This window comes from Cherax quadricarinatus, chromosome 17 (genome assembly GCF_038502225.1).
Source record: "Cherax quadricarinatus isolate ZL_2023a chromosome 17, ASM3850222v1, whole genome shotgun sequence".
In the NCBI taxonomy this organism is placed as follows: Eukaryota; Metazoa; Arthropoda; class Malacostraca; order Decapoda; family Parastacidae; genus Cherax; species Cherax quadricarinatus.
The window spans coordinates 49,557,197-49,570,887 of NC_091308.1; the positions used below are offsets into that span (position 1 = coordinate 49,557,197).

Consider the following 13,691-nt stretch of genomic DNA (forward strand, 5'->3'; position numbering starts at 1 on the left):
TTTTTGTTATGAATTATACATGCACCCTTTTTTTTTTCCAACAAACTGGCCATATCCCACTGAGGCAGGGTGACCTAAAAATAAAAACAAAAGTTTTTACATTTAGTAATTTATGCAGGAGAAGGGGTTACTAGCCTATTGCTCCCAGCACTTTAGTCACCTCTTACGACACACATGGCCTATGGAGGAAGAAACACGCACACTTATGTATGAAAATTCTAGTGTGTATGTAGGCTGTTCGTTGTCTCACAAATAAGTCTGTCATACCATCACCAGAATGTGATCTTCTACATGCCTGTCTTGACAAGGGTGACACTCTACAGTGATGAAACATCACAGCCTGCGCAGCAGAATTCTCGAACATAAGTACGTATGTTAGTAAAACTCACAAAACAATGCCTGCATTACAGAGAGAGACATACAGACAGACACAGACACACACACACACACACACACACACACACACACACACACACACACACACACACACACACACACACACACACACACACACACACACATGCACAATACACAAATAACCCACACATAACACAAATAACACACAAATGCACACACACACACAGGTGGGGAGTTCACAAGAAATGACCAAAAAGTATGAGGAGCTCAATACGAGATTTAAAGAAGTATTTACAGTAGAGACAGAAAAGACTCTGGGAAGTCAAAACAGGAGGGTACACCAACAATTGCTGGATGAAATACACACAACCGAGGACAAGGTGACAAAGCTGTCATGTGAATCTGCTACCTCAAAGGCGGTGGGACTGGACAACATCTCTTCTTGGGGCCCTAGAAAGGGAGTAGAGATGCTGTGTGTGCCACTAACAACAATCAACACATCTACTGAAACTGGGGCAACTACCTGAGGTACGGAAGACAGCAAATACATGTATAGTCCCAATTTTTAACCCTTTGACTGTCACAACCCCAAATCCTGAAGTGTCTCCTCGTGTCGAAAAATATTAAAAAATAAAATTATTTTTTTCTTATGAAAATGTTAAGATTAATTTGCTAATTATTTGAAGCCCCAAAACAAATTTTTGCAATCAGTATTTATGGAGATATAGAGGAGTAAAATTGGCAGAAAATTAGCCGTGTATGGCAACAGCCGCGAATGCCACTCACCCGGTAAACTTTGGTTTACTTGCATTCCAAGGTTTCTTGTTTTTTTGTCAGTATTTTATTTTTTCACATAACTTATGTGGCCTGTGAGACCAAAGTAAGGTGCGATGTAGTACATATATACACTTGTTGTATACAACACAATAAGTGCACAAACATAATTATCAATATATTGTTTACAAAACTTGTTTACACAAATACAAAGAATTTTTTTTACTATTGTTCTATAACATATATACAAATGTATAGTCACTGGACATGTTCCTAGAAGTTCAGCAGCTTGTGGAACTCTTTAAAACATGGTTTCATACACAATGGTGTTTTACACTCCTCACATAAAATGAGTGTGTTTGCATTTTTGGGGGCTTTTGTTTTTTATGTGCACAGACAAAACGCCTCTCTGAGCAGTTTTCTTCTTAGTAGTAGCAGACAGTTGTGTTAGGTAGTTATCCTAGGTAAATCTGTCATCATTCCTTCCTACCTACCTACCTTTTTCTTTCTTTCTTCATTCTTTCTTCATTCTTTCCTTCCTTCTGTTTTCTATAATATATATACAGTAGGGCCCCACTTATATGGCAGGTTAGGTTCCAGGCTACCGCCATAAAGTGGAAATTGCCGTAAAGTGGAACACCCCTTTTTTCCACTTATAAATGCATATAAATACTAGATAACAAATTTACACTAACATATATTAAGTTTGCAATAGAACTAGGCATTAAAAAACAATAAAAAAGTAAAATACACATATACTACACTCATTACTTACCTTAAAATATTTGTAGTCTTAATTTATGGTGAGACAAGTCCTCCATCACAAATCCGGCATCATTGGGACCTGTAGTGTGCCAGATTACTGAGTTTGCCGGATTACAGAGTGGTTAGGTTAGAATACACTTTATAAAATTAACCAACTTGACTTACACAAAGTTCATTGAACATCGGCAAAAATCAAACATTTCTGCTACTTTGAGCTCAATTTCAAGGTAATTTTCATCATGAAAGCAATCAAAATCATGTCTATTTCTATAATATATCTTCCATTCTATCAATTGAGTCCAAAAAAATGAGAATACAACCATAAAAACCATATGAAAATATACTGCAAAGAGGCAGCTAATGGCTGAGAAATGAACTCCCTTATTTATCGTCCGTCTTTTTTATTTTTGTTGTACGTTAAGAAGCATTTTTCCATCATACATTGCCCAAGTTTCAATAAGATAGCCCAACAAACAACCGAGAAAAAAAACATTTACCAAAAATCATATATGGCAAGCCCAAGCCAGGTACAGGAAATAAGTCACTTTGTCTGACTTTTCTGGGTTATCCTAGGTTCTCTATACATATACTGCTATGTATGATAATCTATGTAACTGTATTTGTGTATACCTGAATAAACTTATTTACTTCTAGTCTGTCAACTGAGTACAAGAAACCGCCCATTCACTTATTTCAACTACCCAGTAAAGTGGTCAGAAATTGCCACTTTGACCGATTTCACACAAATTTCAACAGATGCCAATTTCAAAATAGGGTCCAGAATAAACAATGCAGACATTCCTGGCACTAAAATAACATTTTCTCTGTTCATTAATCATGGCTACAGGTCCCTCTTATATTACTCTTTCTTACCGTTTGGAATTTTTATTCACAAAAAAATAGAAGATTTACTGTTATGCAGACTGCTGCATTGTTGTAATAATTGTATAAATGTCAACCCATTCTCGACTACATATTGGAATTTGGACTGGCAGGCGGACAGGTATTGGACGGTGATGTCATTTGTTTACTCTTGAGCTCGCTAAAGAATAGAACATTTTCGCTACTGTGAGTGCAATTTCAAGGTACTTTTCGTCATGAAAGCAATCAAAATATCTATTTCTGTAATATATCTTTCATTCCATCAAATGAGACCGAAAAAATGAGAATATAACCATAAAAACATACAAAAATATACCGCTAAGCGGCCGCTAATGGCTGAGAAGTGAACTCCGCTATTTATGGTCTGATTTCTTTCATTTTTGGTGTATGTTAAGAAGTATCTTTCCATCATACATTGCCCAAGTTTGAATAAGATAACCCAACAAAAAACTGAGAAAATAATATAATAATGATAATAATAATCTTTATTTACAACACGTACATGTACAAGGTATACAGGCCTAGCTGACATCAGTGACACACTACTATATAGAAAGCCGCTTGTTATGCAGAGTATTTCAAGAAAATTAGGTCAGTGTCCCAGGATAACACCCACACTAGTCGGCTAACACCCAGGTACCCATTTACTGATGGGTAAACATAGACAACAGGTGTAAAGAAACACGCCTAATGTTTCTACCCTGGCTGGGAATCGAATATTTACCAAAAATCGTACATGGCTAACCCAAGCCAGGTACTAGAAATAAGCCACGATGACTATTTTGGGTTATCCTAGGTTCTCTACACATATGCTGCTATGAGTGATAATCTATATAGAGAAAATAACTTTTTTGTTTCAGGTTTATGGTGCAGTACGAGTGTATATCACAGTTAGCCCTGTGCTACACTCCATTTTCTCTAATATAAGCCCCCAAGACAGGGATAGGAGAACGGTATTTGTATTCATACCTCCGTCGAACTGCTCAGTGTTATGCCAAATATTATTTATTCTGGAGTATTTAACATGTTTTATGTTATTTATATTGTTTCTTATGTCACATTAGATCAATTGTGATAGGCAAATAAGCTGTAGTGTTGATATTAGCATAATAATAAAGCATATTCTCCGGCTTCATGAGACTGAGCTCATGACAACCGACAGTGGCTTCAAAGCCACCTTATCTTTAATGGATAATGTACTGTGTTGGTGCTTTACATAATGAGAAGCATTTCTTTTATTCATTGGAACCATGGCTAGGGCTAAAAGTAAGCAGGTTAAAACAATAAATGGAGAAAAAGAAATTGGGATGACTTATGCAGCAAGTAGCACCACCAAACAGTACCAGCAGGTTGGTTTGGCAACCCTGGAAATTTGAAATTATGCTAGCCAAAATTAGTGCCAAATAACTGAAGGAACCAAATAACTTATTGCCGAATTTGTGATGGCGGACCTGTATTTATTGTAAGAAATCAAGTGTGGTATGTATGGTAGTCAGCCAGGCTACCATACCAGCTCAACTCATCTACACATAATATTCTATAACATTTAAACATCCCAGAGTGATAAAATGCATATGCAGTTCACTCATTACTTACCTTAAAACATTTGTAGTCTTAATGTAGGGTCAGGGGTGAGTAAACGAGATAAGACGAATAAAAGAGAGAGAGAGAGAGAATAAGTACATGAGGGAGGACAGGCGCAGAGTTATGTAAACAAACCAGGCGAATGCAAGTTTTGTAAACAAACAAAGTGTACATGTCTGGTTTGTGTACCAGTTGTCTCTACATTGATACGGTAGAATAAATAAAGAAGAACACTCCTATTCTCATGTAACACCATTTTTAGAAGAAATGACATTCTGAGTGAAGGCAATGGAAATAAGTCTGTCTGACTTTTTTGGGTTATCCTAAGCACTTTATGCATATGCTGTTATGTATGATAATCTATGCAACTGTATTTGTGTATACCTGAATAAACTTACATATGAAAGGAATAATTTTCTACAGTTACCCCCAGTACATTTTCTCTGATGTTGGACTAGAGAAAATGTTATTCTTGCTGTCACTCGTAGAAGTCTGGCTCCCACATCTCGTGTTTATATTTATCTATTCTACTGTGGGGTGTATTTATCATCTTTATATGTTATGTATTGTGTTTATTATATAATTTTGAAAAAAATATCATAGATGGATTAATGAAAATACATATGTATATTAACGTAATATACGACATTCAATGAGATTTGGCGATTATTACTAATATGGCGTGACTGGTACAAGGCGTCTGGATACCACATCTCGTATTTATGTTTTTTTATTCGACTGTGGAGTGTATTTATCATCTTTATATGTTTTGTATCATGTTTATTATATAATTTTGAAAAAAATATCATAGATGGATTAATGAAAATATGTATATTAATGTAGTATACGACATTTAATGAGACTCGGTGATTATTATTATTATTATTATTACTACTACTACTAATATGGTGTCTCGAGACATAAGACACTCTTACTTATTTTAATATGTACCTGCAAGCCAGCACAGTGTGTAAGTTTATTTAGGTACAGGTATACATAAGTATAATTATCAGAGTACAGTGGACCCCCGCATAACGATGGCATCACATAGCGATTTTTCCGCATACCGATTACTTTTATCGCAAAATTTTTGCCGCGCATACCGATTAAAAACCCGCTTACCGATTTTCGTCCGAGACGCGTCCAATGTGCCCTCACATGTGCCGGCCGTCCCATTGTTTACCAGCCAGCCTCCGCGGTAACATCCAAGCATACACTCGGAATATTTCGTATTATTACAGTGTTTTCGGTGCTGTTTCTGGAAAATAAGTGACCATGGGCCCCAAGAAAGCTTCTAGTGCCAACCCTGTGGTAAAAAGGGTGAGAATTAGTATGGAAATTAAGAAAGATTTTGAAGGGTTTGGGGCTAACCCTGAGAAGCCTATGCCAGTTGTGGAATCCATTGTGCCTACTTCAAAGATTAAGGAAATGTGTGCACAGTGGGTTGAACTGCAAACCTTTATAGATGAAAATCACCCTGACACAGCTGTTGCAAGCCGTGCTGGTGACTATTTCAATGACAATGTTATGGCCCATTTTAGGAAAGTCTTGAAGGAACGGGAGGTACAGAGCTCTATGGACAGATTTGTTGTGCGACAGAGGTCCAGTGACTCTCAAGCTGGTCCTAGTGGCATTAAAAGAAGAAGGGAAGTAACCCCAGAAAAGGACTTGCTACCTCAAGTCCTAATGGAAGGGGATTCCCCTTCTAAACAGTAAGAAGATAATGCTCTCCCCTCCTCCCATCCCATCAATCATCACCAGATCTTCAATAAAAGTAAGTGTCATTTAATTGTGCATGCCTTTTTCAGTTTGTGTGTATTAAAATTAACATTTCATGTGGTAAAAAAAAATTTTTTTCATACTTTTGGGCGTCTTGCACGGATTAATTTTATTTCCATTATTTCTTATGGGGAAAATTCATTCGCATAACGATTATTTCGCATAACGATGAGCCCTCTTGCACGGATTAAAATCGTTAACCGGGGGTCCACTGTATATATAAAATATGAAATAACTTTTAAAAACACTTGAAATTTTGGAGTTTCCAGACATAATGGAGAGACTTAGTGCTTACGGATCTCACAGAGAATGTAAACAAACCAGTTGGGGCACGGTGACCATATTAGAAAGTCAGGTGGGGGGAGCCGTATAGTGTGTTTTGGTCATAATTTGAAATGACCGCATTAGCGGAATGCCATAAAGCGAAACACTGTAAAGCGGGGCCCTACTGTACTCATAACCACTGGACACTTTCATTGTGTTGTGTGCGAGTGTGTGTGGACTTCTAAATGTGCCGAGTCAGGGTCTGGCAGCTGTCAAAATGACATATTGTATCATTACTCACTCCCCCTACTGCCTGTCAAAATAGTGGGGTCCAATGCTCACTTCCCCTCCTCCCTCCTACCTAATTATCTTTCTTTCTTCTTCTTTCTCCTTTTTTCTTCTCCTTTCTATTTCATTCTCCTTTCTCTTTCTTTCTTTCCTCTGGTATCCTGGGCATTGCTTTTGGCCACAAACTCCTCAGAACCATGAAATTAATCTTCACTGACAATTCCATCTGTGTTAGAGCAATCACTTGGGAAGAGAAGAGTCCCAGATTTGCCAGGGAGTCGCATATTTCTTGCCACAAGGCATGCTGATCAAGGACTACTGAAATGGCATTCCCACAATGCACCACTGGCTCCCTGATTTTTTTTATGTGGCGCACATTGACCATGGAGACCCATTCTCTCATATGTGGGCCTACCAGCTTTCTCTTGCTTGATTTGAAGCTGCTAGAATTTTGGCGTATTAATACGTCAAACACATTGGTTCGTAAGATGTATATATATATGACCAAAACAGTCAAAGGGTTAAGAAAGGAGACAGACACAAGGCATTAAACTACAGAGACCAGTGTCACTGCTGTGTATAGTATGCAAAGTCATGGAGAAGATTATCAGGAGGAGAGTGTTGGAGCACCTAGAGAGGAACAAGCTTATAAATGACAACCAACCCAGTTTTAGGGAAGGGAAATCCTGTGTCACAAACCTACTGGAGTTTTATAACAAGGTAATGGAAGTAAGACATGAGAGAGAGGTGTGGGTTAGATTGCATTTTCTTGGACTGCAAGAAGGCCTTTGACACAGTTCCTCACAAGAGATTAGTGCAAAAGCTAGAGGACCAGGCACACATAACAATAAGAGCACTGCAGTGGATCACAGAATACCTGACAGGGAGGCAACAATGAGTCATGGTACATGACGAGGTGTCAGAGTGGGCACCTGTGACAAGTGGGGTTTCCACAGGGGTCAGTTCTAGGACCAGTGCTATTTTTGGTATACGTGAATAACATGACGGAAGGGATAGACTCAGAAGTGTCCCTGTTTGCAGATGATGTGAAAGTTAATGAGGAGAATTAAATTGGACGAGGATCAGGCAGGACTACAAAGAGACCTGGACAGGCTGCAAACCAGCAACTGGCTACTTGAATTCAATCCCACCAAATGCAAAGTCATGAAGATCAGGGAAAGGCAAAGAAGACCACAGACAGAGTATAGGCTAGGCAGCCAAAGACTGCAAACCTCGATCTAGGAGTGAGTATAATATCAAGTACGTCGCCAGAAGCATACATTAACCAGATAACTGCTGCAGCATAAGGGCGCCTGGCAAACCTGAGAATAGCAGTCCAATACCTCAGCAAGGAATCGTTCAAGACTCTGTACACTGTGTACATCAGGCCCATACTGGAGTATAGAGCACCAGTTTGGAACCCACACTTGATCAAGCACGACAAGAAATTAGAGAAAGTGCAAAGGTTTGCAACAAGATTAGTTCCAAAGCTAAGGGAAATGTCCTACGAAAAAAGGTTAAGGGGAATCAGCCTGATGACACTGGAGGACAGGAGGGTTAGGGGAGACATAATAATGACATACAAAATACTGTGAGGAATTGACAAGGTGGATAGAGACAGGATGTTCCAGGAGATGGGACACAGAAACAAGGGGTCACAATTGGAAATTGAAGATTCAGACGAGTCAAAGAGATGTTAGGAAGTATTTCTTTAGTCACAGAGCACAGAGTTGTCAAGACATTTAATAGTCTGGCTAGGGACAGTGGAGGCAGGAACCATACATAGTTTTAAGACAAGGTATGATAAAACTCATGGAGCAGAGGGAGAGAGAGGACCTAGTAGAGATCAGTGAAGAGGCAGGGCCAGGAGCTATGAATTGACCCCTGCAACCACAAATAGGGGAGTACAAATAGGTGGGTGTACACACACACACACACACCAAACCTTTTGAACTGAACACTTGCAGAAATATTACGATGACCACATGCTTACAAGACATTGTTTTCAAACAGTAATGATGTAAACCTCCAATGCTACAGAGCAGAATCAAAAGGGAATTTAGTACTGCCAAGTCATTAGCTAAACTCAGAAATGGAAAACCTAACAGGTGATGGCAATTCTCGTTCATTTATATCCCAGATGACATCTGATCTGCTCATCACTCACCTTACCTGTGTATGATGTGTCATGTTACTTCTTGTAACACTTGGTAAAGTTCTGCCCAGGGCGAAATGTAGTCGAGATTATTACAATAGTGGGGGAAGCTTTAATCAATGAATAGGGGTCATACAGTATCTAGGGGGAATGTGAGGAAAGCAAGTTCAAGACAAGGAAAGAGAGGAACCTCCCTTGAGGGAAGTGTAGTCTACAATAAGGTCAGCTCTACACAGTGACTTTCTACCATACTTACGGCTGCTCTTAATAAGGTAAGTAAAAACATCATCTTGTACCAGTTCCTCAACAATTTATTTTTAAGGCTTTCAAAAAGTCAGTTTACAAACCCTGCAAAGAATAACATCTACAGCATTTAAAGAAGAACCAAGAAAACCCAAGTTAATAAACAAGTAAAATCATAACTTATATTCATTATTTAGACATACTGTATATAATTTTGCAAGTGCTTAAACTAAAACTGATGAGCACCATGAAACAGCTGTGACTTTTTAATATCAAATATTAATTACATTATTAATAGTTTTTAAATAATTTAGTACTGTACACATGGTATACATTACAGTAGTGTATAATACCACTACTGTATATTACTTATCATTATTTCCTTATCACCAAACTACATCTGTTTCACTGTTGCTCATATTAATTATATACTGTACAAATTGTAATTAAATTTTCTCTTCAGTGTAACTTGCTCAAGACTCTAATTGTGTAGTACAACATATAACTAATATTTTACTTATTTTATTACTAAAGAAATTAAAATAAAGCAGTGCTTATAAATACTAAAATAACTAAAATATTTTTTTTGTGATTTTTATTGCAACTGACCAAATTTTTTTTATTACAGCTTTAAAATATTTTAATCAATAATTGTCTGTACCTCCATTGATTTCTGTAGACATTTTGGTACATAAATCATTACTGTGTTCCTTCTAACATTATTAATAAACAATCATAGCAGAGATAAACTGTTCTTATCTTCTACTTCTTTCTTGTATATTTCTTTATCTTGAAACTTCGACATGTCATCATTGTCAAGTGCGAACCTAACTAGTGGTATACACCCCAAAGATGCCATTACAAAAACTATATATTGTTTTTCAACAGGAATTCAGCCAATTGGAAAATAAAAATGAGAGGGTAAAATTGCTTTTGTTAAAATTTTCAACATATTTGGATATTAAAATATATAGTTTTAAAACATTCTTATGTACAGAGTTAAAAGGTAAAGTTAACAATTGTAAATATTACATTGGTAGTGCTGAGTGAGTGACATTAAGACCTATTTTATTTTCATACTAAACTGTACTCATGTGAGCATTATACTCACATGTGTGAACATTATACTCACGTGTGTGAACATTATACTCACATGTGTGAACATTATACTCACGTGTGTGAACATTATACTCACATGTGTGAACATTATACTCACGTGTGTGAACATTATACTCACATGTGTGAAAATTATACTCATGTGTGAACATTATACTCACGTGTGTGAACATTATACTCATGTGTAAGAGATATCTTTGTAAACCTAAGGTGAAGTGACAGTCTAATATATATATATATATATATATATAATATATAATATATATATATATATATATATATATATATATATATATATATATATATATATATATATATATATATATATATATATATATATATATATATATATATATATATATATATATATATATATATATATATATATATATATATATTATATATATATATATATATATATATATATATATATATATATATATATATATATATATATATATATTAATATTTGAAGGAATCCAATTTAGGTCTTGTACTCTCAAGCTACATACAAGGTGTATATATGATATATTTTATAAGTTAAAGTCAGCTGATCTTCATGTCTTCAAATTGACTGCTGGACGGAGTATGTCTGTCAAGAAAATAGAAAAGAAAAATTAATTTAATGAATCTGAGCTTTTTAATGTCTTGTGGAAAATAACAGTAAGGAAGAAGAGCCTGATTGGTTGGTACAGTGTAAGAGAATCCTCTTATTTTCTGCAACACTGTATCTAGATTATAGATGATAAACTTGAATATAGAGTAACAAGGTGGCTCATAGCTCAATAGTAGTGCCTCCAGCTCACAACCAAAGTAACCAGGTTCAAAGCTAGGTGAGTAGAGATGAAAAGCAAATGTCCACATGCTTGTTGCTCCTCTTCATCTAGCATTAAATAGGTACCTAACTGATAGGTGACTGCTGTAGGCCTCATCCTAAGGAGTAGTAATACACCTTACATTGAGCTGGAATTTGAAATGTGCTGAGATGGGACAACAGCTCTTAGTGCACAAATTCAATGTTGTACAAAAAGTAGCTTTATGTATATAAATTAGTTAGCACAGTTAGGATTGCTAGTCCTTTTTCTTTGTCTCATAAACACACAAGAAGACAGGTAAATCTTGGTGCTACTTACACGTAGCATATACGTACTACACCTGCCATTGTGCATACATCTGCATGTGTGTATATATGAGGTGCTTTCAAAAGTTCCATTACAGCAAAAAAAAAAGGCTTACCTAACCATCCAGTTAAGGTTGTCTCCCTAGAAGTACTCTCCTTGGGAGGTTATACATTGATCCCAGCTCCTCTGCCACTTCCTGAAACATTTCTGGAACCCTTCTTTCCTAACAGCGTCAAGTGTGGTCTGTGATTCTGCTTGAATCTCCTCATGGTGTTAAAATGCTGCCCCTTGAGTGCCATTTTCGTTTTTTGGAAGAGAAAGAAATCACAGGGTGCTAGATATAGGGAGTAGGGAGGTTGAAGGATGACTGCCATCTTGTTTCTGGTCACGAGTCAACAAGCAGTTGAAATTTTCATTTGGAATGCTTTGACACAACCCAAAAGAAATTGCCACAACACTTACTATGTCCTGGATACTCTGATGATGATCTTTGTGAATAGTCTTTTTCATAATGATGGATAACCAGCATTCATGATCCTTAAATGATGACTGTCTCGCTTTGAATAGAGATAACCATTCAAAACACTATTGCTTCATCACTTAATGCTTGCTGAAGCATGTTGAAAGTCACAAGCTGTTTCACTGAGCTTGAAACAAAATTTCATCCTTGCTGTTCTTTCTCTTAGAGATTCCATGCTGTTACACAAAAAATCGCAACAATGCCCTAACAACATGACAAAAAATGCTCACTTAACCTCAGTGGAATGACCAACTGCACTGTAACTCACCATGCTACTTCAAACAAGGAGTCTGCTGCATAGTGTGATAATGCCATGGCCATATTTCACCCAGGAAGTGCACAAAAATTTGAGTCTGGGAATTTTTTGATAGCACCTCATACATATGTTTTCTTCCATTCGTTCTTATTAGTTCTTGTCCTTGTCTCCTTTTAATTCCATGGGAAAGTGGGTAAAAATTCCTCTAAACCATGTAAAAAGTGACTAAAATGCCAGGAGCAGGACACTAACAATTCCTTCTTTATATATTACTAAAAAGAAAAAAAAAGGAACTGAAGATAGGTTATTTAAATATATGTGAGCATAGTACTGATAAGAAAAACATGATTGTTAATGTTATGAGAAGATGCTGGATGCTCGAGCACTGAGCAAAATGAAGCTAAAGAGAGTAGGAGAATTTCAAGAGGGAGAGGTAAAGGTAAACGAGTTAAAACAGGTATATCCCATACAACTTGAGTTAGATAAGGAAAAATTACAATATTATAAGTTCAACTATGAATAAAAAAAGATGGGGGCATGTGTTTAAATTCAAGGTGGAATGTGAGAAGTGGCTTATAATGAGTGTCTATATACCTGGAGAGAGGAGTATAAAGGAGAAAGAGGATTTTGGGAGGTGTTAGCCTATGTTCAGGAACTTCTGAGCTAAGTGAGAGAATAGTTGTTGTGGGGACCTAAATGCAAAATTGTAAGAGACTTTTGTAGATGGTGTAGTAGGTAAGTTTGGAGTGCCAGGGGTGAATGATAATGGGGGAATCAAACTGAATTATATATAGAAAGAGGTTTGGTAATGGGCAACATGGATTTATTTTGAGCTATGCATGATTTTGAAGAGTGATGGATCTGTTGGATCAGTATCTACTGGCAGCTGCATGAACACACAAAACAGTGGAGTACAAGGAGAATGTCACTAGTTGGTAAGAGTTAAGTGAGATGAGGAGTATGGCAAAATATAAGCAACTAATGAGAGAAAGGTGGGTTAGAGAGTACAGGTAATGAGGAGGTCAGAGAAGAATGATGAAAATCTAAGAATGCAGTGCTAGAGAGCACAGCAGAAGTTTGTGGGCATGAGAGTTTGGGCACAGATGGGAAAGGAATGTGTCAAGGTAGAAAAAGTTAGCACAAGAGAGGTCTTTCCAATGTAGATGTGATATATGGAGGGCAGAGTATGTGAAGAGAGAAAAAGTTAAGTAGTGAGGGAGAGTGAGAGGAGAGAATGAGGATATGCTGTATCAGCAAATTTTGCAGAGAATAAGAAAAAGTGTTCAAGTGAGATTAAACTGAGAAAACCTATCATACCCTGAGTCTACTGACCAGTAACCCATGATGTTCAGTCTACTCACCAGTAACCCATGATGTCCAGAGTCTACTCACCAGTAGCCCATGATGTCCAGAGTCTACTCACCATTAGCCCATGATGTCCAGTCCACTCATCAGTAACCCATCATGTCCAGAGTCTGCTCACAAGTAGCCCATGATCCCCAGTCTGCTCACAAGTAACCCATGATCCCCAGTCTGCTCACAAGTAAACCCATGGAAAAGTGGGTAGATGGTTTCTAACTTTCTTTC

At 37.0% G+C, this 13,691-nt stretch overlaps 2 protein-coding genes across 11 annotated transcripts in view; one reads left to right on the top strand and one right to left on the bottom strand.

Moving 5' to 3' along the window:
• Positions 1-13,691, top strand: part of fsd (transmembrane protein fates-shifted) — a 341,565-nt gene that overhangs the window by 290,498 nt on the left and 37,376 nt on the right. The window lies entirely within an intron of this gene.
• The window catches only part of LOC128686295 (protein Hook homolog 3), a 753,866-nt gene continuing 750,811 nt past the window's right edge, over positions 10,637-13,691 (bottom strand). Inside the window, exon 16 of one of the 2 annotated variants that reach the window (XM_070085977.1) lies at positions 10,637-10,799. In XM_070085977.1, coding sequence (XP_069942078.1) covers positions 10,754-10,799 — 46 coding nt within the window. In that variant the 3' untranslated portion in view covers positions 10,637-10,753. The remainder of the gene's footprint in view (positions 10,800-13,691) is intronic. The other variant, XM_070085978.1, reaches the window with a different exon arrangement.